This window comes from Chelonoidis abingdonii, chromosome 6 (assembly GCF_003597395.2).
Source record: "Chelonoidis abingdonii isolate Lonesome George chromosome 6, CheloAbing_2.0, whole genome shotgun sequence".
Lineage (NCBI taxonomy): Eukaryota > Metazoa > Chordata > Testudines > Testudinidae > Chelonoidis > Chelonoidis abingdonii.
The window spans coordinates 74,321,175-74,347,222 of NC_133774.1; the positions used below are offsets into that span (position 1 = coordinate 74,321,175).

Consider the following 26,048-nt stretch of genomic DNA (forward strand, 5'->3'; position numbering starts at 1 on the left):
CATTTGGGGGTCATTAATAGGGTGATCTGGAATTAAGCCCTGTTGTCCCAGTTAACAGAGGACAGTTATTACCTTTTATTTCTATTATTTTTCCGTTCATGATTATTGTTGAGTTCTTTAGGCCTCCTTTATAAATGATGTAAATTGTTTAGTTGCTCAAGAACTTCAGGGGCATGTTAGAATCAATGTTCTAAGAGGATCTGGATGGAATCCTAAAAGTATGACCATCAACCCCTTTAGGTATTTAGCTAAAGCTCATTTATTTACCCCAAACTTCGAAATAAATGTTTTGTTTCTATTTGCTGCCCCTTTACTCTCTAAGCCTACTAAATGCAATAGGATTTTTTCCTGTGGACATCAACGGACTTTGGATCAGAACCTAGACCGAGATGCCAGAAAGGTTAATATCTCTTGATGTAGGTCAGTGGCCATAGCAGGTACTCTTACTAGTTTTTTTGTTTTTGGGGGGGTGGAGGGAGGGGCAAGACACCATTGTACCAGAAGTTGAGTTGTATAAGAGTTGCCAACCACAACAAAGGGGAAAAAGTGTGTGTGTGGAGAAGGAAGATATGGGAGAATTCATTACCAGTGACTTTCGTAGGTTTGGGAGTGAATGAAATTAGTGATGGATGTTGATGGTACTGTCATAAACAGATAGTTAAGGGTTAATGTCTCTTTTACCTGTAAAGGGTTAAGAAGCTCAATAAACCTGGCTGACACCTGACCAGAGGACCAATGCGGGGACAAGATACTTTCAAATCTTGGTGGAGGGAAGTCTTTTGTTTGTGCTCTTTGTTTTGGGGGGTTGTTCACTCTTGGGACTAAGAGGGACCAGACGTCAATCCAGGCTCTCCAAATCTTTCTGAATCAGTCTCTCATGTTTCAAACTTGTAAGTAACAGCCAGGCAAGGCATGTTAGTCTTATTTTTGTTTTCTGAACTTGTAAAAGTTCCTTTTTGATGAGAGGATTTTACCTCTGTTTGCTGTAACTTTGAACCTAAGGCTACAGGGGGTTCCTCTGGGCTATATGAATCTGATTACCCTGTAAAGTATTTTCCATCCTGATTTTACAGAGATGATTTTTACCTTTCTTTCTTTAATTAAAAGCTTTCTTTTTAAGAACCTGATTGATTTTTCCTTGTTTTAAGATCCAAGGGGATTGGATCTGGACTCACCAGGAATAGGTGGGGGAAAGGAGGGGGGATGGTTAAATTCTCCTTGTGTTAAGATCCAAGGGGTTGGATCGGTGTTCACCAGGAACTTGATGAAAAAGCCTCTCAAGGCTGCCCAGGGAGGGGAAGGTTTTGGGGAGACAGGAAGTGTTCCAGACACTGAAATTTCTGGATAATGGCAGTGTTACCAGATCTAAGCTAGTAATTAAGCTTAGAAGTGTCCATGCAGGTCCCCACATCTGTACCATAAAGTTCAGAGTGGGGGAGGAACGTTGACAGGTACTATACCTTTATTAATCTAATTGGTGAAGTGACTGAGTAAAAGTTACAGCTGTTCATGCATATTATGCTAGAGTATTAGGTACAGTTTGAGTTATGTAATTGTCCTGATGAAGATGAATATATTCCAAAGGCAGCATTCTGGCATCTGAACCAGACTGTATGTTGTAAAAATAAGTCTCTAGGGGAAAAAATAAATTAGATAGTTCTAAAATATAAAATTACTTTTGTCTTCTTTGTGGTAATTTAGATTAAGCAGCTTTTTGATGCTGTAATTATGCAGAGAATTAAAATTGGGAATAAGGAGATGTGTGTGTGTGTGTGTATATATATATGTATTTTACACACACACAAAAGTACCGAAAGTTGCCTGGCTACTTGGAATTATAGGGGAGTAGAAATACAATTTATCAAATGGACTTGACTACCTTGTATTTTATTGTTGCAGGATTAGATTATAGACAGTAAGAAAATTAGGGCATTTTCAGGTAAACAAATGCATTTTATAGATATCCTACAGCAGCAGTTCCCAACCAGGGGTATGTGTACACCTGAGGGTATGCAGAGGTCTTCCAGGGGTATATCAATTAATCTAGATCAGCTGATCTCAACCTGGGAGTCACAACACCCCTGCCCCCTCCAAGGGCTTAAATTTTCATGTAGTACACCTCTACCCTGATATAACACTGTCCTCAGGAGCCAAAAAAAAAAAAAAAAAACTTACTGTGTTATAAGTGAAACTGTGTTATATCAAACTTGCTTTGATCCACTGGAATGCGCAGCCCTGCCTCCCCAGAGCGCTGCTTTACCACATTATAGCCGAATTCGTGTTATATCAGGTCGCGTTATATCAAGATAGGGGTGTATTTCCCAGAGTTCCGCTATACTTCCCCCATTCAGGGCTCAGGGCTTCAGCCCCACAGGTTTGAAATAGTCACTGGAACTCTGCTCTTGACAGTGCTGGCTGAATTTAAGCCCTGGTCACAGGACAGGTTTAGTGGAGATGGAGTGCAGGGCTGGCACTAAGGTGTAGCAAGCAGGGCAATTGCCTCGGGCTCTGTGCCACAGGGAGCCCTGTGAAGCTAAAATTACCTGCTTCAGTTCCAGGAGGTGGGGCTTGGCCTTGAGACTCCTGAAAGGGATACAGTAGTCTGGAAAGGTTGAGAATCACTGCTTTACCTGTTAGAGATTTTAGTGTAGATGTCTCTTGGGAATAAGTCCTACAGTGGACATAAAAACAGTGTAATTATTATAGGCCGATTCAGTAGTGCATCTCTATTCAGCAAAGCTTTCAAGCGCATGTTAAGGGCTCATCTACACTTAAAATGCTGCAGTGGTACAGCTGTAGTGCATCAGTGAAGACATTACCTACATTGAGGGGAGGACTTCTCCCATCAGCATAGGTAATCCACCTCAGAGGCAATAGCTAGGTTGACCAGGAAATTCTCTGGTCAGCCTAGTACAGTCTACAGCAGGGTGAGGTCAGTTTAACTGTGTTGTTCAGGAAAGTGAATTTTTCACATTCCTGTGGGATGTAGTTATGCCAACTGAATTTCCTAGTTTAGGCCAGACTTATGTCTGTTCCCATTGATTCACTACCATAGTGAAGTTTCACTCTGCAATAACAGGATACCATTGCACTAATCCCACTGGAATGCAGTAATTATCACCTACTAGATACATGCTATATGCTATACTTCCAAAGGGATTATCAAATCTCCCTGATCCTCTGAGCTGGTTGATTTTTGTATTTTTTTTTAAATTAAATATGTGCACCTCTCCTCAACTATATCAAACACTGCTTTGGTACAGCTAAGAATATGACCCCATCTGCTCATTGTTTTCATTTAATACATAAGGAATAGAGGGCTTTAGTCAAGAACAAGCTTATATTTACCATAAATCAAAGAGAGAGAATAATCATATACAATATTAAAGTGTATATGATTATTCTATTGATTGAGGCAACTCAGAGCCTTACCAAAGAGCACAGGAAAAAGCTGTCAAGACATTTATTTCTTTGGTGTAAATAAAAGATGCAGAAAATCATGACTTTCATTAACACTAACTTTGTAAAGATTCAAGCTATATTCAGAATTGAAGGTAAAGGCTAAAGTATTGTACACAATAAGTGGAAAATATGTATTCAATCCAGTAAAGGCAGAGAGGATTAACATACCGATGTGTAACAAACAAGATGCAAGTTCAAGGGAAAAGCCCATCACGTGCAGCGCTTTACAGACGAAATAGACAATCCAAGACATGGCTAGGAAAAGGCCTTGGAGGTTTATAGTCTAAAACAAGCTACATTATTCTTACCCTTTTGTTGTGTTCAGATTTGAACATTATGTTACAGGGACACAGACAAAAATCAATCTAGCCAACAACGTTATAAACATAAGTCAGTGATTCCCAATCATTTGTACTGCTCACCCCTTTCACATAGAAAGCCTGAGTGCGACCCCCACCTTATAAATTAAAGACACATTTTAATATATTTAACACTATTATAAATGCTGGAGGCAAAGCAAGGTTTGGGGTGATGGATGACAGCTCACAACCCTCTGAGGGGTCCCGACCCACTGTTTGAGAACCCCTGACGTAAGTGGAAAGTTTACTGCAGTGAGATAAAGGTCAAGAACTAGGTTTTATTTCCCCCCCTCCCGCCCCCACAAGCTCTGCTCCTGGCCAGAATCCAGAGTTAGGCAGTAGCAAGAGCCATCCAAGGAGCCTGGGCTGCTGTGGGTAGCCCAGAACCCTCCACCTGCCCTGGATGGCACACTCCAGGGGGTGGAGACATGTGACTGGGGCTGCTTTTGGGCACCCCAGCCCCCCAACCAGGGCAGGTGGAGGATTCAGGACTCCGCACGGTGGTCTGAGTTCCCTGCGCAGCTCTTACCACTACCCAGCTCTTGCTTCTGGCCTGGCCAGGAGGAAACAGGAGGACCAGGGGGGCAGGGCCACAGAAGGGGCAAGCTCCTACATGTGTCCTGTTTTTGCATTTTGAAAAGGTAATCACCCTAACCAGCAGGTAGTCTGGCTCTAACCACTATCTCACAGGTGACCCCCTCCTCCACTCCCCATAGTTAGAGCTGGGGCCCAGCTTAGTGGATAGAGCCCAGAACAGGAAATGGGAGTCATGCAGCAAGTGAGCAAGTCATTATATAATCAGAAGAGAAATAGTTTAAGAAAGATTTGTTTTCTTGGCTTTCCATTCCCTATAAAACAGCACTAGGATACTGCAGTGATGGGCACTTTATAGATACCAGAGACACAGAGTAATCCATTGATCTTTAGCAAAAATTCAGGTAGGCTTTTGATAGATGGATGTCTGTTCTGATAGCCACATTTAGTAGATTTTAAATACTTGGAATTAGCCATGCTTCTTCTGCACCTGCTTGGAATAAGCAGCTTAAGAGACCAAGGATGTCAGACATTTAGATGGGCTGGCATTTAAGTTTTGTTGATCAGGAGGTAAAATACAAATAGCCCTAAAATTGCTAAGTTTCCTTCAAAAATGCCAGCTTAACTTTACAATGTCTTTTACTCAGTGAGCCACCCGAGTGCCCCACAGGCTTCCATGTTTTCTTCAGTGTTCCTTTAGAAGAGAAGTTTTACTTTCCTTAAGTAGCAAAGTTATTGGTGAGGTATAGGAAAGATTTTCTTCATTTGTCTAAGGACTACTCTCTTAAGGGAGAGTGTCTTTGTGGGCAGTTATTCAGTATGAATTTTGCCACTTTACACAGATGATATATAAAGATAATCCTTTATACAAGAGCAATTTAGCCTCATTTCTATTGTGCAGGATATACGTGGCTTGTTATTTGTTACTGTCTGATAAGGAAATCCTCACTTCTGTGTCTTTAGAAAATAAAGTGGAAATTCCCAAATATACTTGCCCAGTGACTGGACACTTTGGGCTCAGCTGCTAGACTCACATGACCATCTTCCATATTTGGGTTCTCCAGTGGGCACTTAAGATTCCCAAGGAACTGTTTTAGGTGGCTAAGGGACAGGTTGAGCAGCCAAGTTAAAGTGAGGTAGGAGGCACCATATCACCTCTAGCATGAGAAAATGTAGCATTGTTTTCCTCTGCTCCTTTAGCATTATACTTATTTAATGTCCAGTGTTGGTATCTATTGCTTTTACAAACTGTGACTGTTTAGGCTTGTGACTATTGGAACAAACTGTATGTGGTTTGGGAACATGTTTATGTAATAAGCTTTCCCAAATCTGGACCTTAGAGTCCAGAAATCTGGGTGCCTGCATGAACCCCTCTAAGCTTAATTACCAGCTCACATTTGATCTCGCTGTCACCAGCCAAAAATTCCAGGGTTTTGGCTCCCTCTGGTCTCCCCAAAACCTTCCCTGGAGGGACCCCAAGACTCAGAGACTCTGAGTCTCACCACAAAGGGAAATAACCCACTTCCCTTCCCCCTCTCTCTCCCACCCAGACTTTCCTCTCTGGGCTAACCTGAGAGTTACTGATGCAATCTCTTTACATCACAATACCAAGAAGCATGTCTCCTCTATTCCACAAAGAGACAAACCCCAAATACAAGGAAACAGAAATGATTCTATCTCTCTTCCCCCTCCCACCAATTCCCTGGTGCTGCAGAGCTTTACCCTCCGTAGATCTAACACAAAGAGAATTCCCCTTCCCTTCGTTCCTTAGCCTACCCAGAGAGAAAAACTCAAACAAGTCTTAAAAAGAAAGCTTTATATAAAAAAAAAAAAAAAACACATGAACATATGATCTCTGCATTAAGTTGACAATACACAGGGCTATTACTTAAAAGAAAAATATGAATAAACAGACTTATTCAAAAAGAGATACAATTTAAACATTCCAGCAAACTACACACATGTAAATACAAAACAAAACATATAAAAGCCTATTGTTTTGCTACCTTTGTACTCACAACTTTGAAACTGAAGATTAGAAGCTTGAAGATAGAAAGAAGCCTCCCATAGCCGAGAGACAGACAAAAGACTCCCAGTCAAACTTCCCTCCCCTGAGCTTTGAAAAAATCCAGTTTCCTGACTGGTCCTCTGGTCAGATGTTTGGTTCCCTTTATTAACCCTTAGCTATCTATTTATGACAGTTTACTCTTAGGCTTTTGTTTCACCTGCTAGTTCTGCTGCCTACAGACCATATAGTACCACCTAGGGAAGTGCACTGTTGTAGGGACCAAAGATGCTAGCAGATGCTGCGAGCACTGGTCATCCCCACAACAGCGTGCTATGCTACAAGTGAGCTTTTTGGTACCAGTTCAGCCTTGTCGGCATTAAATGGAAAAGCACTGTAAAAACATTGTTTGGAACATCTTGTTCTTACAACATATGTAGAGCACCTTGCATCCATACTCCACAACTGTTGCAGGCGCTACACAAGCATTGGTACAGATCCACCAGCTGGATCAAGCCATAAGAATTTTTCCAGCATGATGAGGAAAATGCCAAGCGGACCCACTAACTATCCCACAGTGCAATGCCCCATTTTGGAAGTTACCCCATAGCCCCCACATAGTATCCCTTTTAGGGCCTGACACATGTTTTAGAAATGCGTTGGAACACCACCAGTTATGTGACATACTCGGTGTGGATGCAGTTCTATCGAAAGATTTCTTGCCACTGCCAGCAAGCAACTTGCACTCATCACTGGTGATGGGGCAAATCTATTTTCCAAGCCCTCTCTCTATTGTATATATGCCACATGTTCTCTTTCTAGGAAATCTGTAAAATGATAGTATTAAGGGTTAACTCAACTAGTCACAAGCTTTTACTTCCAAAAACATGGAAGTCCTACAAATCTGACTGTGTGTTCTGTCATACATTGCTGCAGAGGCACTGGACTGTTGCAAAGACAGGCGTTGTAACGTGTAGTTTCATGCAGTCAATATCCCTGTAACAATTTTTTCACCAAATGTACATTAGACTGTAGGGAAATCTCTCATTCCACTACCACCAGAGCAGCAATAGCCTAGATAAGAAGCTGGGGGCGTTACCTCTGTTGCATATCTAGTCACAAGGAGTTTGGATGACATACTGGCTGTTTTAAAATTTAAAAAAAAATTTAAATACCACCATGAACAGCAGCCTCCTGAGCTTTGCATAGTGTATTGCTACCAGCACTGCTGCTGGAGCTGCACTGGTGGTAACATAGCAATGCGAGCTTACCCTCCAACCCTCCCCCCAAAATAGTAGAAGAGTCCCTAGAATGCACCACTGGACAAACACTCCCTTGGCTGGGTCATTCCATTAGCCACCAGTTGATGACACAAGTGACTTTATCAGACATCTAACCCCATGTACTAGAGGGGTTTCAGACAGTTAATTACTTGTTTTTATTTATTCTGATCTCAGGAAATCCCAATTGAAACAAACTTTTCAGAGCACACTCCAGTACGTTGTGTCCATTGCATTGCCCCAGCTCTCTTTACATTTGGGCTATTATCTGTGCGAGTACCAAATGTGGCAAACAAAGGGGCTCGTTTTCTCTGGTTGGGCTGCCTTGCTAAGATGCTTCCATAATCACTTTAACCAGAACAAAACACGGCAACTGTTTTGATAGCTGTATCAGAGAGCCCTGTGTCTTACCTTTTTAAAGAAATAATAGCTCAACACAAAGCCAACATGACATACTTGGACAGATCCCCACACTATGGTGTGAGCTGGGCTTCTTCGGTATGGTCACTGGACCCAAGCTGTGGAAGGAGTTTAAAAAAAAAAAATCTGTGTATTGTCTTTAGCAAGTAGGTATCTAATCACTCATTTGCCAGGTAGCTAGGGAAATGCCAGGATTCTAAGGGTTAAATCATCTAAATCACAGAGTACTCATACTTCCCCCCAAAAATGCACACATCCCATCACTCTACCCTTGTGTGGTGGTAGACACAGGGACACAGGTCTCTGTAGACAAAGAACCTTAATAGGGGCTATTTACTATTTCTAGCAAGGACTAAGTTCCCAGCTACCCTCTGGAGGTTGCTTGTCTGGGTTTTACATTTTATTTTTGTTGTCTTGGAGGGTTTAGTCATGTTTCTTTCTCACTCAAGGAAACCTGCACTGCACCACATCACATGCTGAAAGAAAGGTGAGGACATAGATATGCGCTTCACTGCTTATTGTCCAGTCCATGATTGCCATCTACTGGTAGCATCAAGGAAGAGCGGAAGGGAAAAATTCACAGAAGAATCCTACCGGGGGCAGATGCTAGGACAAAGCAAATTTTTTGGGGGGAACTTTTTTTAAGCAGCGCGCACACACACACACACACACGATATCAGAGACCAAATTCAAAGGAGAAGGAGGGAAATAACTAGCGAGTGGCCTATAACTAACTGACTACACCTTTTAAATGGGACAAATTCAGTGAAGAGAATATGAAGTAGTTAAAAATTCCTGCCAATAGACTTGCAAATTTGTTGACACACTGAAGAGAGGAAGGGAATTGTGTCAGTTTTCTTATAACTTGTACAAATGATGGTGTTTCTTGGCAACTACCTGGGCACATATCTTCCCTTGGAATATATGCTATTTAGAAGCAGAATGTACCATGATAACATAAAAATGGCCATACTGGGTCAGACTAAAGGTCCATCTAGCCCGATATCCTGTCTTCCGACAGTGGCCAATGCCAGGTGCCCCAGAGGAAATGAATAGAACAGGAAATCATCAAGTGATCCATCCCCTTCGACAGCGTGTGACTCCAGAACTGTAAATAGCTTCCAATGTGGCATTATCTAGCACTCAAACCAACAGCAAGGGGCGGAAGAAGCAGAAGGACTGATTCTCATTCTGTAATGCACAGATATACCCCCGAAAAAGAAGAAAATTACCCCAAAGTCATGGCTGGAACAGACCAAGAATTCAAGGGGAGCTAGTGAGAAAGCCAATTAATATGTTGCCTACCCCACTCACCCTCCCCTCCCCCAGATCATTCACACTGGAGGAGCAACTTAAAAAAAAAAAAAAAAAAAAAAAAACCAAACACACTCTAGATAATGGTTTTATACATCAAGTATTTAAAAACAACAACACAAAACCACCACACTAGATTGGATGGATGCCGCATAATTCTATAGCCCATAACTGTTGCAACCATACAATTTACTGACCAGAAAAATTGCACGGATAGCATCCAAGTGCACTTTGCATGGCTTAGACTGTAGGCAAAAAACACATTTCCAATCTTCAGAGGGCTAAACTGAAACCATGCAAGAAACGTGAAGGTTTAATAGACAGAGCCACATCCAGACTGGGAACACCACCACCACCACCCTCATTGCAATCCTGGCAGGAAGATGCACAAACAGAGGACTATGAAAGATAGACAACTTCAAAGGGAACCTTAATCATTGAAAAATGTTTCCTACTGTGCAAAACAAGTCTCCGGCTAAAAATCTAAGGGTTTCAGAAGGGGCCACCCCTAATTGTAGTGTCTAAGAGCTTCTTTAAACGATTCTGGGAATTAACTTTGATCATTTGGACATTTTTCATAGTAAAGAGTGGGTTTTGAATTACCAAGGCAGCCCCAGCTGCAGAGGGCTGTGGTCAGTGTTCCACCTTCTCTGGAGTTCTCAGGGACTCCATTGCTCATTTCTCACACACACACACTCTACCTTTACGGAAATGCATAAGACTTCTGTTCCCAACTTGTCCTGAGCAGATGCAAGAAACCTGAAGTGAGAGGCAGCTTGGTCTTGTGGTTAGAACACAGGGACAGGTGTCAGGAGACTGGGCACTAATTACAGTGCTTTGAAAAGACAGGCCAGAATTTTCAAGAGTGGCCTCTGATTGCAGGTGCTTTCATTTTTGGGCATCCACTTTAAACCATTTGTGCCTGCTTTTTAGAAGTACTATTTTAGGATTGCCAACTTTCTTATCACACAAAACTGAACACCCCTGCCCTGCCACTTCCCTGAGGCCCCGATCCTACCCCTGATCTGAGGTTCCGCCCCACTCACTCCATCCCCCCTCCCTCCATTGCTCGCTCTCCCCACCCTCACTTACTTGGGGCAGGAGGTTGGGGTGCAGGCTCTGGCTGGGGGTGCAGGCTATGAGATGGGACCAGGGATGAGAGGATTGGGGTGTGGGAGAGAGCTCCAGGCTAGAACAGAGTGGGGGAGCAGGTATGGGTTGTGGGCACGGGCCCAGGTGCGGCCAGAAATGAGAGATTCAGGGTGCGGGAGAGGGTCTGAGCTGGGCTGGGAGGGGTGAGGGCTCCAGATGGGAGTGTGGGCTCTGGGGTAGGGCCGGGGATGAAGGGTTTCAGGTGCAGGAGGGGGCTGGGGCAGGGTGTTGGGGTGGGTGCAGGCTCTGGGAGGGAGTTTGGGAGCATAAGGGGACACCAGACTGGGGCAGGGTTGCAGGAAAGGGTTTGAATTGCAGAGTTCCAATGGTGCTTACCAGCTCCTGGGAAGTGGCTGCCAGGTCCCCGCAGCCCTTGGATGCATGGGTGGCCAGGGAGGCTCTGCACACTGCCCTTGTGTCTGCAGGTGCTGTTCCCATTCACTGCAATTCCAAGCCAATGGGAGCTGCGGAGTTGACCCTCGGGGACCTGGCGGCCACTTCCTAGGAGCCGCACAGAGCTAGGGCAGGCAGGGAGCCTGCCTTATCCCTGGGCCCCTGCCGTGCTGTCAAATGGACTTTTAATAGTCTAGTGAGTAGTGCCAGTTGGAGCCACCATGATCCCTTTTCAACTGGGCATTCTGGTTTAATACTGGATGCCTGGCAACCCTAACCATGATCCCATTATTTCACTTGGGGTCCCTGGAAACTGTGGGTGCTTGGCATTTCTGTAAGACATACCACATGTGTCTCAAGTGGGCACCCCCAAACTCAGGCTGGGGATAGGGCCTTTTATTTACCTGATGAGGCCAAAGGGTTTGGGGACTTGACAGATGACATCTGTCATGAGTCTGAAGTGGAAAACAGTTCTTTTGGTCCCTCCGTTTTAAAGAGTGCAGATATTTGTTGCCTTTAGCCTTCAAAATACATTACATTTTCCTTTCTCTCTGGCCGTTCTAAACAGTCTTCCTTTACAGTAGATAATTGATATCATCTTGCCTAGAAGTTATGTTGTTCCAAAGTGTTTCCTCTACATCTACATACATAATAAACATCTGCAACCGGAAGTGAGTGCCTTAGAAAGTTATTTAATGATTCATTATAATGATTATAGCTGCATATTTTAAATTTGTGTCCTACTTGGGCCTCCATTTTTCTTGTCCCATCTCTCCTAACTGTGGTTATCTGAGATCATGACATACTGCGAAGGAACATAAGAATTTTTATTTTGTTATATGGTTTTGTATGACCAGTCATCTAACCAGATTTGCTTATGGGCATGATGGTCTATAACCAGTATTCAGCTTTACAAATGGAGAAAAAAATAAAACTTTACAAAGTTACCATTTTGTATTAACATAAAGAGACGCTATGCTGTACAGCAGTCCACAGGCAGTGCTTGATTTTACACCAGAGGCACTGGCTACAGGTTCAGAGTAAGAAGCAAATCTAACTTCAACCTCTGACCATGGAGACTTCTTAGGCAATGGAATGGGCATGGTCCTGCTGCACTAGGGAGAGGGCTCTGTACGATGGGGCAGCTGCACCCCAGTGCATGCCCCTGTATAACAGAGTTCATGTGGCACATGAACTATCTTTGCAGCAGTCCCTAAGACCAGGATACAGACAGGCCATGAGAGGGTGACAGGGAATCTGCATTTAGGATGATCCTTTTTCATTCCCTCAGCCTTCCTGATGGACTGTTCCCATCTCCAGCCCCAGCTGTCTGCCCACTCTGGATACAACTACTTGGCACAGGAGCTGGGCTGTGGTTGTGTAGCTTATATTATTCTCACACTCTTAGCAGCTGTCTGCTGGCAAACATTGGGGCTCTCTTTTTCCTAGGAAGAGTTGCTACAAGTTATTTGTTGGTGATTTTTCAAATCAGCAAATGCAGTGAAAATTAATTTAAAGCAGCTATTTCCAGCTTTACAGTATTTTACTAGGAGATTAAGTTATCTGTATTGAAAGAATAACTTCACAGAATGAATGGCTGGGTACTTCTGAGTCATTCATGCAAAAAAAAGTATCTGCTTTTATTATTAATCATTTTTCCAATAATCTCATGAGCTATGTTTTGAGGCTCTAATAAACCTCACCTAGATCTGTTAATAATAGGACTTCTGGGTTTCCAGCAGTAATGTTTAATGACTGCAGCCTAGTGAAACTAAGTAGAAAATGTATTGATATTAACAGAATTGAAAAAGCCAGAGAGTTTCTTCTCACCACCCCAGTTACAGGCCACTGCTGGTCAGTTCTCATGTTTGGACTGCTATGTGGACAGTAGGCCATCAGCTAAATGTTAAAGACATTTCTTTCAAACTAAAGATTACCTTACCCAAGAGGGACCAAAAAAAAGAGTCTCTTGTGGAAATCACCAGCAATTTCACATAATTCCCTGCAGCCCATAGTTTGCCCACTTCTGAGCTAGAATATGGTGTGCTGCGTACTTTTAAATGAGATCGGTGATCTGAAATATCATTTAGATAAAAAACATACTCGCTTTCTCCCTGCTTTTAAAGGATAGTATTGTCTTTAGCACCAAATGTGCAACATTTAGGGTATGGTTCTTATTTTTTGTGCATTAAAGGGTAGCAATCACAGTATTTCTAATGTCTCCAGGTTCTGAACATAGAATATTTATCTGAATTATCTGGTTTTAATGATATAGTGGGGGTATATGAGACTTTAGTTAGTTACAGATCTCCACAGAAGCATTTATACCTTTAATGGTGTTGGTTTAACCCTACAGTGATGTTTTGAATATAGTGTTAAAGCAATACTATCTTCTGCATCAGTGGAAGCAGCCTGTTAGGACCAATTGTGTAACTCACACAGAACAATTTTGTGGAAAGCAAACAGTTGTTAATGTTTATTGCATCATGCGTTAGCTTCAAGAGAACCAACTTGCAGCAGATTAGTGCCCATGTAAAATAGAGCTTTCTGCCTTTCTATTCAGCAAATAATGTGGTAGCTGTCAGGCTTTGAAGTTGTAGCACTGTGTCTCCTTTGCATCCTGGCTGGGAGAGAAAACTCAGACTTCCAAACAAATATTGCCCATGTGTCTGCAGACATTTATGTCTCCTAAAATAATAACACCAATGGGGCATGGTTATTGTGTTACCAGCAAACAATTTACAATGGTATAAATAAAGCCAGGACAAAAAAAGGCAAGTTTCTCTTTTACAAAGCCAATGACATTTATTCAAATGTTTCCTGTGAAAATTTCCCACCATTTCTTCCCTCCTCCCTGTAATTCATCCCTTTAGTGACTTTAGGCCATAGTCCATTGATGTCAATAAGGCTGAACCTATTGACTTCATTGAACTTTGGAACAGGCCTGGTGGATATGTCCACATAATTATAACCAAGTTGGGGGCCTTGGTTACAACATGGTTGTCCTCTGACCCACTTACAAACACAATGAAAAGCTGTAGTGCAGATGAAACCTAACCAAACTCTGTCACTGGGTTAAAAACACGGCATGACCTTGACTCCATGATAGAACATGGTTATGGCCCTATCGTCACTAAAAATGATACATTTGTTGTAACGGAACTGGGGGATAACCTTTAGTAACTAGTCTCTTAATTTGGTGCTAGCTGCAGTATAGATGGGACCTTAGTGTTCATTTTGTAGTCAGTTGAGGAATTTTGACATTCTTTTGAAAAAAAGAAAAAATTGTTTTTGAAGATACAAAATTTCTATTTCCTTGTTATGAAAAAGGCACCAGGAAAAAAAAAAGTGGTTTTACACCATTTTGGTAAAAATGAACCAAAAATGTGAAATTTGCCAGTCTTGCTGTATGCCAGAGGTGGGCAAACTATGGCCCACAGGCCACATCCAGCCCGCAGGACCCTCCTGCCTGGCCCCTGAGCTCCTGGCCTGGGAGGCTAGCCCCCAGCTCCTCCTCCGCTGTTGCCCCTCGCCCGCAGCCTCAGCTCACCCGCCACCAGCACAATGCTCTGGGCAGCAGGGCTGTGAGCTCCTGGGGCAGCGCAGCTGCAGAGCCGGGGCCTGACCTGGTGCTATGAGCTGCGCGGTGGCATGGCTGGCTGCAGCCAGGCAGCATGGCTCCCTGTCCTGGTGCTCTGGGCAGCGCGTCTGTAGCACCGCCAGCCACTGGTGCTCCAGACAGCGCAGAAAGGGGGCAGGGAGGGTTGAATAGAGTTCAGAGGAGTTTGGGGTGGTGATCAGGCGGTGGGGATGTGGATAGGGGTCAGGGCGGTCAGAGGGTGGAGAACAGGGGGGGTGAATGGGGCAGAAGTCCCCAGGGGGCAGTCAGGAAGGGGGTGGTTAGATGAGGTGGCGGGAGGCAGTCAGGGGCAGCGGGTTCTGGGGACGGTCAGGGAGAAGAGGTGGTTGGATGGGGAAGGGGTTGGGGAGGAAGTCAGGAATGAGAGGAGGGGTTAGATGGGATGGTGAGGACTCCAGGGGCTGTCCAGAGACAGGGAATGGAGGAGAGGGGTTGGATGGGGCAGGAGTCCTGGGGAGCTGTCAGGAGGTGAGAAGCAGGAGGGGTCAGATAGGGGCGGGTCCAGGCCTCTCCTGGCTGTTTGGAGAGGAAAAGCATTTGTAATCCCTTCTGAAGTTAGCTGGCTTTAGTAGAATTGATTAATTATCTATTCATTACTCTCATTATTCTCAACAGCACAGCAGCAAGAAAATCCAACAAGCGACTAAGTGACTTTTTTGACAACGTAAGTTATTATTAGGTTAAAGTCTTTAGTTAAAGTCCAGTAGAATTCTTAACACTTTCCAGATACAGTTTAGCAAAACCTAATCTAGATTTTTCAGCTACAATCTCTTTTCCAACAAACTTGAGTCATTTAAAATAAGAGAAAAACTAACATGAATGATGAAAGTTTTCTGATACTCAGAGCGGGTCATTAAACCATCAGTGCACAAACATTTGACTGATTTGTGTCCAACAAGCAGCACTGCCCTGAACAGATATGCATAGTTTAGGAAAGCGTCTTTACAACTAGCATAAAAAAAGTGGAAAGTAAAAATGCTCATTTTGGTCCCCTGCATCTCCCAATCCTTTTGATTGCCACTCTCTACCATTCATCAGTATTGTGAATGCCACGTCAAAAAAACCGGCAGCCACAAGAGCAATGGCAACACTATTCGGTTTGCATTTCAAAGGAGAAGAAACATTTCCCAGCTTTGCTTCAAAGTAATCATTGAGTGTGTCTTTGCACTCATGTATATCCTAGACTGAATAACAATGCTACCACCATCATTGAAACTAGATTAAAGAGAGGGTTGGTTCCATGTCAAATAACACCTCGAGCAATCTTAAATCTTGTGTCTCTCCCCTCAGAACTAAATAAGTACTTGTGAAACTGCTGATTGTATAAAATTAGACACACACCCCCTTACTTTACTTTGGTTTCAGAGAGCAGACATATCATGTTTCCCAACACTGGGATGCTGCTACTGGCTGCTCTAACACTACATACTTTGCTCTCTTCTACCCACTGCCATTTTTAATTCTCCCCCTGAGTCAGTACATCCATATGTTTCTCTCTTTTCTATGCACATTCTGAATAGCTTCAAAGAGCTGTTACACAGTTTACAATTTGTCCATTTGCATGAGGGCAAATCCTGTTCCCCACACATCATGGAGGGAGAAGGACCTGAACCTAGCAGAACAGGTGAAGGAAGATGAGGAAGCCTGCACAGAGAATCCACAAACACTGCTGACTTAAGTTGGTCTACCCAAACTGGGAGGCTTGCTCCTAGCTGCAGTGTAGATATTCCATAAAGGGCCAGCCCACCCTATGCCACCTGTTTACATTACTGTAGCTATGCTATTCCTGTACAATGCTAGAGAAAGACTCAGCTTTAAAAAAATATTGGCTATGATAACCTTGTGTTAAAATATTCTTGCACATGTTTACACCCAAAGTTTCCATGATTTATGATATCACATTTTTACTACAACATTGTCCAATGAAGATTAGGGCCCCGCTGTGTTAGGTACTGTACCTACATATAATGGAGTAAATCCAGTTCCTACTGACTTTAATGAAGTTGGATCAAGCCTAATAAGAGACAGCACCTGCTTGACAGAGTTTACAGTCTCACAACTTGATCCTACACTCACTGAGGTCGGTGCCAAAGCACCCACTGAGTTTAATGGCACAGGCTCAGGTCTTTAGGCCTTGATCCTGCAAATACTTGGGTTTCAATTTTATAAAGTTGTGTAAAAACATACATAAGTCCCATAGTCTTCAATACTTTTCATACTTACAGTTCTTTGTCATCCCCAATTTTCAGCTTTCCACTCTGAGCTGCACCCAGCTACTTTCTTTAAACCCTTTAATGGTCTCCTGCACTCTGACCTGCTGACTAGAAGGGAATCAAGGCAGCTGAGTCTGTTCTCAGCCAGCTTCCTGCTTAGTCCATGCTCCCAGCACTTTTCCCCACTGCAGAGCAGAGAACAGCTAGGCCTGGCAAGGAGGGAGCTTTACCTGGAAGACTAGCTTTCCTTTCCCTCAGCCAAGCAGCTCCTAGGAATGTGACAAGTGGGCAAAATGCTGGGTCAGCAGCACTTATAGTGTGTCCTTTTCAAAAAAGGAAGAGCATGGAAGGGATGAAATCAGTGAAAAGCATCATGGGAAGAGGGAGACACCTCAGGTGAGGAGAGGAGGGAGCAGGACTGGAGAAACTAGCATCCCCTAGGCAAATCTTGCATTTCACCGGCATGTACTGCTCCTCTATCAGGCACAGCAAAGCTCAACATGGTATGTTGCTAGTCCAGTCCCAGCTATGTGCATCTTTCCCACAACATTTATGGCAACAGAATGGGATATTCTGGGGGAGCGTAACTACTTAAAAAGCTTTCTTTTTCTTCCAGACACTTAATTAGCCCAAGAGACTGAATGTCTAAATAGTTCATTGACACACAGCTTTGCTTTCTGCTGGCTGTACATATGCCAGCAAGCAAATTTCCCAAGTGTGTGAAAGAAAAACAGAATCTTGTTAACTACAAACAGTATGAATGATTATAACAAATTTTTTAAAAATTATTTGTTACTTTTTAGAGAAAATTGTCCCTTCTGAGGACTCTTTCCATACTCAGGCAAAAATGCTAAAAAAAATAAATCAGTCACTACCGTTGGAGACCCATAGGATTCAAACACATTGTGAACTATTGAAATTAATAAGTTTATTTAGAGAGAGGTAAGGTTTCTGGAAGAGAGAACAGGTTTCCATGGATATATTTGTTATATGTCTTCAAAATGTCATGACATTAATAATCTAGGCCTGATGTAATAAATTATCATTTTACTCTGAAATGAAACTAAAAGGGCATCCATAGTGGTTTCATGGATTTTCTCTTAATGTTTCTCCCCCACCTTCACCCCTAAGATAGCCAATAGCAAATGTGTGTCTTCTAAACCCCACTCCCTCACAGAGTTTGGCACCTACCTCCAGTGGTGCAAATAAGCCGGTATCGTCAGGTACGTTGTACCATGAAGACATTTATTGCTGGTACGCTGTACTGGAAAGACACATTTGATATCCACTGAATATTGCAGGACTCTCTAGAGAACCGCAGTGGTAAAAGGAGCAGAATGAGAGACCACCAGCCACTCCCTGCCAGCAGCGTCTCCGGCATAGCTGTACCGTCCCCAGCCCTACCCCCAACCCTTCCACAGAGCTGCATCTCCTACACTTGAGGAGAGGGCTGGGAGCAGGGTGGGGAGAAGTCATATGGGGAGGTCATGTGCCCAGGGGCAGCTCTAGACATTTCACCGCCCCAAGCACGGGGGCATGCCGCGGGGGGCGCTCTGCTGGTCGCCGGTCCTGCGGCTCCGGTGGACCTCCTGCAGGCGTGCCTGCGGAGGGTCCGCTGGTCCCGCGGCTCCACCAAAGCCACGGGACCTGCGGACCCTCCTCAGGCATGCCTGCGGGAGGTCCACCGAAGCTCTGCCTGCCACTCTCCCAGCAACCGGCAGAGCGCCCCCTGCAGCATGCCGCCCCAAGCATGCACTTGGCGTGCTGGGGCCTGGAGCTGCCCCTGCATGTGCCCCTTTAGCTGGTGCCCCCCTTTAAGTCCCTCCCACGAGTCACCATACCGGTAAGAGTTAAAATCTTACTTGCACCACTGCCTACCTCCAGGCTGCAGTGAGGTACCTGTCTCTGCTAGCAATATGCGCAAATCCTCACCTCAGTGAGAGACATTTGGCATCCAAGCTGTTTCTTGTGAGAATGGCTTAGTGTTAATGCTTAACTCCACCCAAAAAAAACAAAAGGCCAGGGTGAAGACCCTGTACACTGCTAATGTCGATTCTGAGGTGGTGGGACTCTCCTGGGTTTTTCAACCTGATATAGAATGGGCAAACTTCTGAAATAAAATAAAGTTATAAGATGGAAGACTGTTTCCCCACCCCTGCGTGTGTGTTCTGGCTAGAGCGCTGCTGGGCTTTGGTGGTCATTGTGTGTGTATATGCACACATGTTCTGGCTCGAGCACAGATGAACTGGGAAGGGGGTAAAATGGCAGGGGTGACTCACATAGAAGGGGTAGAGAAGGCTTAGCTGGAAGAGAAGGAGCTTTAGCTGGGCAACAGGTAGCTTCAATTCCACTTCACCCTTGGTTCAAGGTTTCAGGTTGCCAGTTCCCTCTGGGCCAGAGAGCCTTGGCCTCTCTGGAATCTTCCCTACAGCATGATACCTAGACTCACTCCTCTTTCCTCTTGGTTAAAGGATTCCACAGCCTGCCTTCCTGGGGTTGTGCTGTGATTCAGACAGGCTTCCTCAGCCCTCCCACCTCTGCTCTGGTTCTAGTTCCCATCCCAGAGATCCTCTGTCCTGACTGTATGCTCCCCTATAATTCTCCTCTCTGGGCAGTCACCTAACAGCTGGGTTTTATGGTTTAAAGGTAGTAGCTACCTGATTAAACAATTCCCCAAGCTAGGCCTCAGCCTTGCTGTCCCTTAAAATGGGACAATAACCCTGTTAGGAGTTTGCCACTACCAATAAGCTCAGATACCACATCCAGGTCTGTGTAATTTCTTGGCTTAACCAACAAAGGAAACAGAGAAAAGGTGGAAAGCAAATCCTCAGATGGGCCTTATAATTGAGAAGCTGAAATTGTTGCCTTGTTCTAAGTCAGGGGTCAGCAACCCTTCAGAAGTTATGTGCCGTGTCTTTATTTATTCACTCTGATTTAAGGTTTCGCATGCCAGTAATACATTTTAACGTTTTTAGAAGGTCTCTTTCTATGTCTATAATATATAACTAAACTATTGTTGTATGTAAAATAAATAAGATTTTTAAAATGTTTAAGAAGCTTCATTTAAAATTAAATTAAAATGCAGAGCCCCCCGGACCGGTGGCCAGGACCCAGGCAGCGTGCATGCCGCTGAAAATCAGCTTGTGTGCCGCCTTTGGCGCACGTGCCATAAGTTGCCTACCCCTGTTCTAAGTGGAATGTAAAATGATATAATGGTGTTCAATGGAAGACTGAACAAAACCAAATGTGGATTGGCCTTTGTATATATGCCTTATGCAGACATCTCCCATTAACACTGAATAGTGTGCATATGAATAGAGATTATACTATGGAAAAGGATATATTGCAAGTAACTTGATTCCTCATGCCACTAAAAAGCATCTACAAGTGCAGCTGATTCAGTAATATGCAAAGTCCTAAAGAAGGATGTTATTCCTTTGGCACTGGTTTTCAAAGCACATAATTAGTAGTAATGGAGGGCTCTTGGAACAAGTGCCAGCATGAATTAACTGACGTGGGCATATCCTCTACTTTATCAGCCCAGCAATTTCATAGCGAGAAAGAGGCTAAAGAGGTATCTGACACAAATATGTTTATATAGGATGGAACAGCAGCAGCACTTCACACTCCATAATTCACTGCTTAGATTTATCCAAGTAACCAAACTATCTAGACATGGTAAGAGCTCTTGCTTATTTCTTGAGCTGGTCTTGCACATGTGGTTCTTATCTTCATGTATTGAAAAACTGCATTTAGAAAGCACTTATGACTCATTTATTTTTTCTAGTAGCAATCTCTTTCACTTCATCACTTTTTTGTAGAGTAAAGGGACTAAGATTTAGTTTTGCTCTCTTACAGCTTTTAAAATGACATTACTACAGGTTACACTCAAAAGATATATCCCCATTCTCTCTCATTGAGGTGTGAGGGAGAGAGATCTGTTTTTGTATAGACAACTTTGAGAGGGCCTCATTGCTCACTGGGCTACTGCTACCTTCTTAAATCAAGTGATGCAATCAAACAGGGACCAAATAGTTTCGTATCTAGTGCAGAGGCAGAGACAAAAGCACTGTTTTTAAACTGGAGCAGGAAGAGATATTGCATGGTCATGAGGTTATTAGGTGGGGGTTCACACGCTATCAGCCTCCACCCCAAACCCTGCTTTGCTACCAGCATTTATAATAGTGTTAAATATATTAAAAAAGTGGTTTTAATTTATAATAGGGGGGTTCATACTCAAAGGCTTGCTAGGTGAAAAGGGTCACTAGTACAAAAGTTTGGAGACTCACTGCATTAGGGCTTGTCTACACTGGCACTGTTAAAGCACTGGCGTGGCAGCGCTTTAATGTGGCTTGTGTAGTGGCATAGCACTGGGAGACAGCTCTCCCAGCACTCAAACAAAAAACAAAACACCCACCCCCACAAGGGGCACGGCTCCTAGCGCTGGTACACTGTCCATACTGTTATGTTACAGCACTGAAACTTGCAGTGCTCAAGGGGGTGTTTTTCTACACCCTTGAGCTAGAAGGTTGCAGTACTATAACGTGCCAGTGTAGACAAGCCCTTAGATTCTCACACCTCTGTCTTAAGGATTCTATCTAGCAGAGTAGAGGGAGGGACGGAGAAAGGGGTTAAGAATTCTGTAAGGACAGTCTGTCAAACTAGATAGGCCAGTGAAAACAAACAAATCCCTTCATCCTCAGTTGGACTTGCCTAGTGCAATGTTTATGGCTGGTAATAAAGACACAAAAAAAGCCTTATTGCAGTGCCAAAGAGCTAGAAATATTCCTCAGGCCATACCAAAGCCACTTTTCTCAATTTGTACTGAAGTCTCACATTGAGTTTTCTCATACAGATATACATTTAGAGTAGCGTTTTCGAAAATCTTAAAAGTAAGACTTAATTATAAACAAGACTGTGATAGAGATTAAAAATCCAGCTCGTCAGAGACAATGAAGTCTAACTATGCCCCTCAAATTATGTGCTTCCAGGAAGTACCAGCAAACTGTACCTCAACTCAAGTGACACTCATTGTAGTCTCATAGTTGCTCTCCCCTCACCCCCAACATTTATTTTAAACAACTTTTCTCATATTAAAAAGGTATATCACTCAAGGCACTTTTTGTGTAAAGTTACAACATATTAATGCAGTCACTATACAAACGAGCAACATTTTTGCCTTTACACAGAACAGTGTTCTGAGCTTGTGTTGGCTAAATTTGGACTGCCCCCTTACCTCTTTGCAAGTAAATGATCCCAGATACCTTTTCACAGATGAAAGGTTGGTAAGACGGACCGTTCTTTAGTCTCTGTAGACAGGAATTCTAATGGCCAAGCAACCCACAAAAGTCAGCACTGTATATGAATCCAACTCCTTGGGTGAAACATGAACCAAGCCCTTCTGTCTCAGATGTGAGAATCCAGCTGAGCCATAGACATTTATTTGTTCTCAGTTCACTAATTTGTTATATAGTAAACTTAATCACAGCTCTCAGTATGCAAAAAAAACACCCACAAGTGACAGATGCAGAAAACCCACTGCCACAAAATAGGAGAAACTTGGGAGTTGTGAAAGCAACAAATTTCATATTTAAGAAGTTTCATATAACTTCATTTTTAAGGTGCAGCATTCTTAAGGTGAGGTCAATAATTATCAGAAACCATTAAATCACAGCAGTTCCAGATAAACTGGCATTAAGTCTAAAATAGATTAATCGACTCTGAGAACTACAGAGAAGACCACCATAAGCATTTATTTCACTTTATATGTGTAATGCTGACAGATCCCAGTTGTCGGCAGGCAGAATTGAACCAGGGACTTTTGGAGCTTAGTGCATGAGCCTCTACCGCATGGGCTAAAAACTAACTCCCTGTTAACTAAGGCCTTGGCTACCCTGGTGCTTTACAGCGCTGCAACTTTCTTGCTCAGGGGTGTGAAAAAACACCCTCCTGAGCGCAGCAAGTTACAGCGCTGTAAAGCACCAGTGTAAACAGTGCCGCAGCACTGGGAGAGCGGCTCCCAGTACTGTAAGCTAATCCCCACAGGGGGTGGAGTACCAGCAGTGCTGGGAGAACTCTCTCCCAGCGCTGGCACCACGACCACTTGCATGTCAAAGCGCTGCCGTGGGAGCGCTCCCACAGCAGCGCTGTACAGCTGCAAGTGTAGCCATACCCTAAGGCTGTAGAGCAGACTCTCTCTCTCTTTAAGCAGTCTCTGTGCCAGTAGCTGGGACAGAACACCACACCCAGGAGGTGTGCGAGTTACATATGCACAGATATTTTGAAGTGTGATAACTGAACAGACTTTTCTTACACGAAGAACATGAATTTTTCCCCATCCAAAAACCAACATTCAGCAACTGGGAGAAATTACCACATCTTAACAGCAAAATGCTTAAGAACTAGGATGCAATAATGTGAGTGACCCAACTACATTACTTTTCAGTTTTTATTTTAAAAAAGCAAAGCCAAAGTGAAGTTACATTTACACTTAAGAACAAGAAGGTCTTGTTCAAAAGTATTCTGGTTAAAGCTTTAGATGTTTAAGAAAAGTGTCTTCCATGATTTACTCCTATACTGTATAGAGCTTTGCAGATCACAGTAGACAGTTTTGTTTGTTTAACAGCTATACTGCACTATGATCCACACAATTCTTAGCTTTGTCTACGTTGTAAAGTGCTATTTTGTAGCAAGAAATTAGTTCCAAAAATATTTGAATAGGCAAGTGTCACTGAACTGCGTTTTTAGACGATGACACTTTTTTCAATTATTGTGAAAAATGGAGAACTGTTTGCCTCTGTACAGTCAAGGTAGTATGTTTTCTGTTTAATACACTGAAGGAGCAAGCACCATATATTACTGTATTAATGTGTCCAAAGTATTCAAGTAATTCCCAGAGCAAATCAATTTTTAATTCTAATAATGAGATGCGTATAATAGCAATGACAGAAGCTGGATCATAGTTCAGTTGACAGACTACTCCAAAAGACCAACATGCCTATTTATTAATCACTGTCTAATAAATAAGTTCTGGCATAGGTGGCAAATCTAAAATAAAACAGTAACTTTACCTTGCATTCATTTAGGTTTATGATCTAGTATGATTAATACCCTCAATCTTGTATTAAAAAAAAAAAACACTGTGATTTTCAGGTTCCATTTAGGTATTTACTTAAATATTATATATTTAATAAATGTGTGAAGTACAATACTATTTACATCCATCAAAACAGACAACCACAACCAAACAAGAACTAGTGAGTTATTAAATATCTTATATTTCAGGAGTATTTTCAATTTTAGAGATAGATGTTTCTTATAAGCTACGGTAACAGTGCACATACTTAAACCATTTTTGCACATACATAAACACCACAACATTAGAAAATTTTAATACAACAAGAAAATGTTTGAGCTAAACAAACACATTAAGGCAAAGAATGTCTCAAATGTAATCAGTGCATTTTTCTAACACATTCTTACTAAAAACAATCCTTTATTGAAGACGTTAAACTTACAAAACATATATTAACAGAAAGACCTGAATTTTTTTAAATAAAAAGTTGTTAATGTATTTTATCATTTCTGTCAGTTCTTTATTTGTTTTCGCCCAGCAAAAGACCAGGAACCAGTATTATACATACCGATAACCGAGTTTGATAGATGTTGAAGACCAATGATTCAAGACAAATTGCACTTTTTTAAATATACTTTACACAGTCCATACTAAAAACCTGGGATAGTAAAGACATTTAAGAACCTCGTTATTAACCACTTGTACAGTTATTCACCAGTTTCTGGAAGTCATAATTTTAGTTTATAGTCAATCTAAATGTATATCAGATACAATAATTCCCCTCCACACATCAAATATAACCTATTTAGTGCAGTTCTGATTTCCTACTGCTTTGCATTTTCCATTGGTGCAAACATTATTTAGCATAGAAAAATCTCTCTCACTGGTGCTCATGAGTCAGTTACAAAAATGCTGATCACTCAAATGCATTCAGACAAACTTCTTTTAAAATAAAAGGACACACAAAAGATAATCACAATAAATGCACTATTATGTGGGCCCTGACTCCATTTAAAAAAAAAAAAAAAATGAAACCAGCAGAGCCAGCTAAGTAAGGATATAAATTATATAACAAACAGGTTTCCAGCTCAAGACAGACAATTAGGTTGCTAATCAAACTCTGAAGAGCAAGTTTCACCACACAAAGAAAGAAAGGCAGAAGAGCGACTGGAAGAATGTCCTCATGGGCACTATAAGTCGATAAAAAGGTGGAAGAGGTTGGACAACAAGTTTTGTTTCTGTGATTAAAAAATGACCCAAAAGCATGAGTGCAGCAAAAGCACTTGGGAGATATGATGTAATTGATCAAGACTTAACGCTACGGCAGATCCTTCTGCTCACATTTTTCATCTCAAAAACAGTACCAGTAGATATTTGCACTACATATCATCTCGATATTCCAAATACTTTGCTGTGATGGCTTCCTCAAGATGAATTCCTGCACTCCCCATTAATGCAAATGCTGGATACATTGTACCAGAGCAGTCTACCTGGCGCTCATAGAGGCATTTCATGTGGTCTGCATCATAGAATCCAACTTTGCCTCTGTCACAGTCAAGGCAGATTCCTATACAAGATGGCATTGGAAGAATTCTATTTGCAGAATCTTTGGGAGCAGTAGGTGCCTTGGGAATAAAGAATTTATTCATGCCTAAAGTAATCAATGTGAACGGCTGTGATGAGTCAAAGCAGGTATCTTCACTCCCACTATCATGACCGCTGTCTTGTTCATATCTAGAATCAAAGAGCATAATTTTCTCAACGAACAAATCATAGTCAGAATGCTTTCACTTATTTTAAACTGAAGTATTTATTAACAGATAGCACTATATTAAACTTCTGGCTCTGCAACAGATGCTCATAAAATGGATGTCCAATTTCAAACTGTTTTATAGGCATTGGGAGAGAAAAGGTTTGAATTTGGACTTCTTCACATGGTGTACACTGCTCAGCATTCAAACCAAACAATTCTGCTAGTCCTTCACTGACTCAAAGATTGGTTAGGGGTTTTCTGATTTTTTTTTTTTTTTTTTTAAATAAAAGATTGATGCAGCTAGTCCCATCAGGCTGAAGGGTTCTTGCCAGAGCTGACAGCTCAGAACTGGCACATCTTATCGACATTAGGAATTCTATTTTAAAGAGTTCCACACAAAGCTCATCAGCATAGTATCTGACCTCACCTGAATGTTAGTGAATTTAGT

At 42.5% G+C, this 26,048-nt stretch overlaps 1 protein-coding gene across 2 annotated transcripts in view; it reads right to left on the reverse strand.

Moving 5' to 3' along the window:
- Positions 1-23,206: 23,206 nt before the first annotated feature.
- The window catches only part of TRIM36 (tripartite motif containing 36), a 43,939-nt gene continuing 41,097 nt past the window's right edge, over positions 23,207-26,048 (reverse strand). For both annotated transcript variants that reach the window (XM_032789137.2, XM_032789138.2), the window contains exon 10: positions 23,207-25,581. In XM_032789137.2, coding sequence (XP_032645028.1) covers positions 25,227-25,581 — 355 coding nt within the window. In that variant the 3' untranslated portion in view covers positions 23,207-25,226. The remainder of the gene's footprint in view (positions 25,582-26,048) is intronic.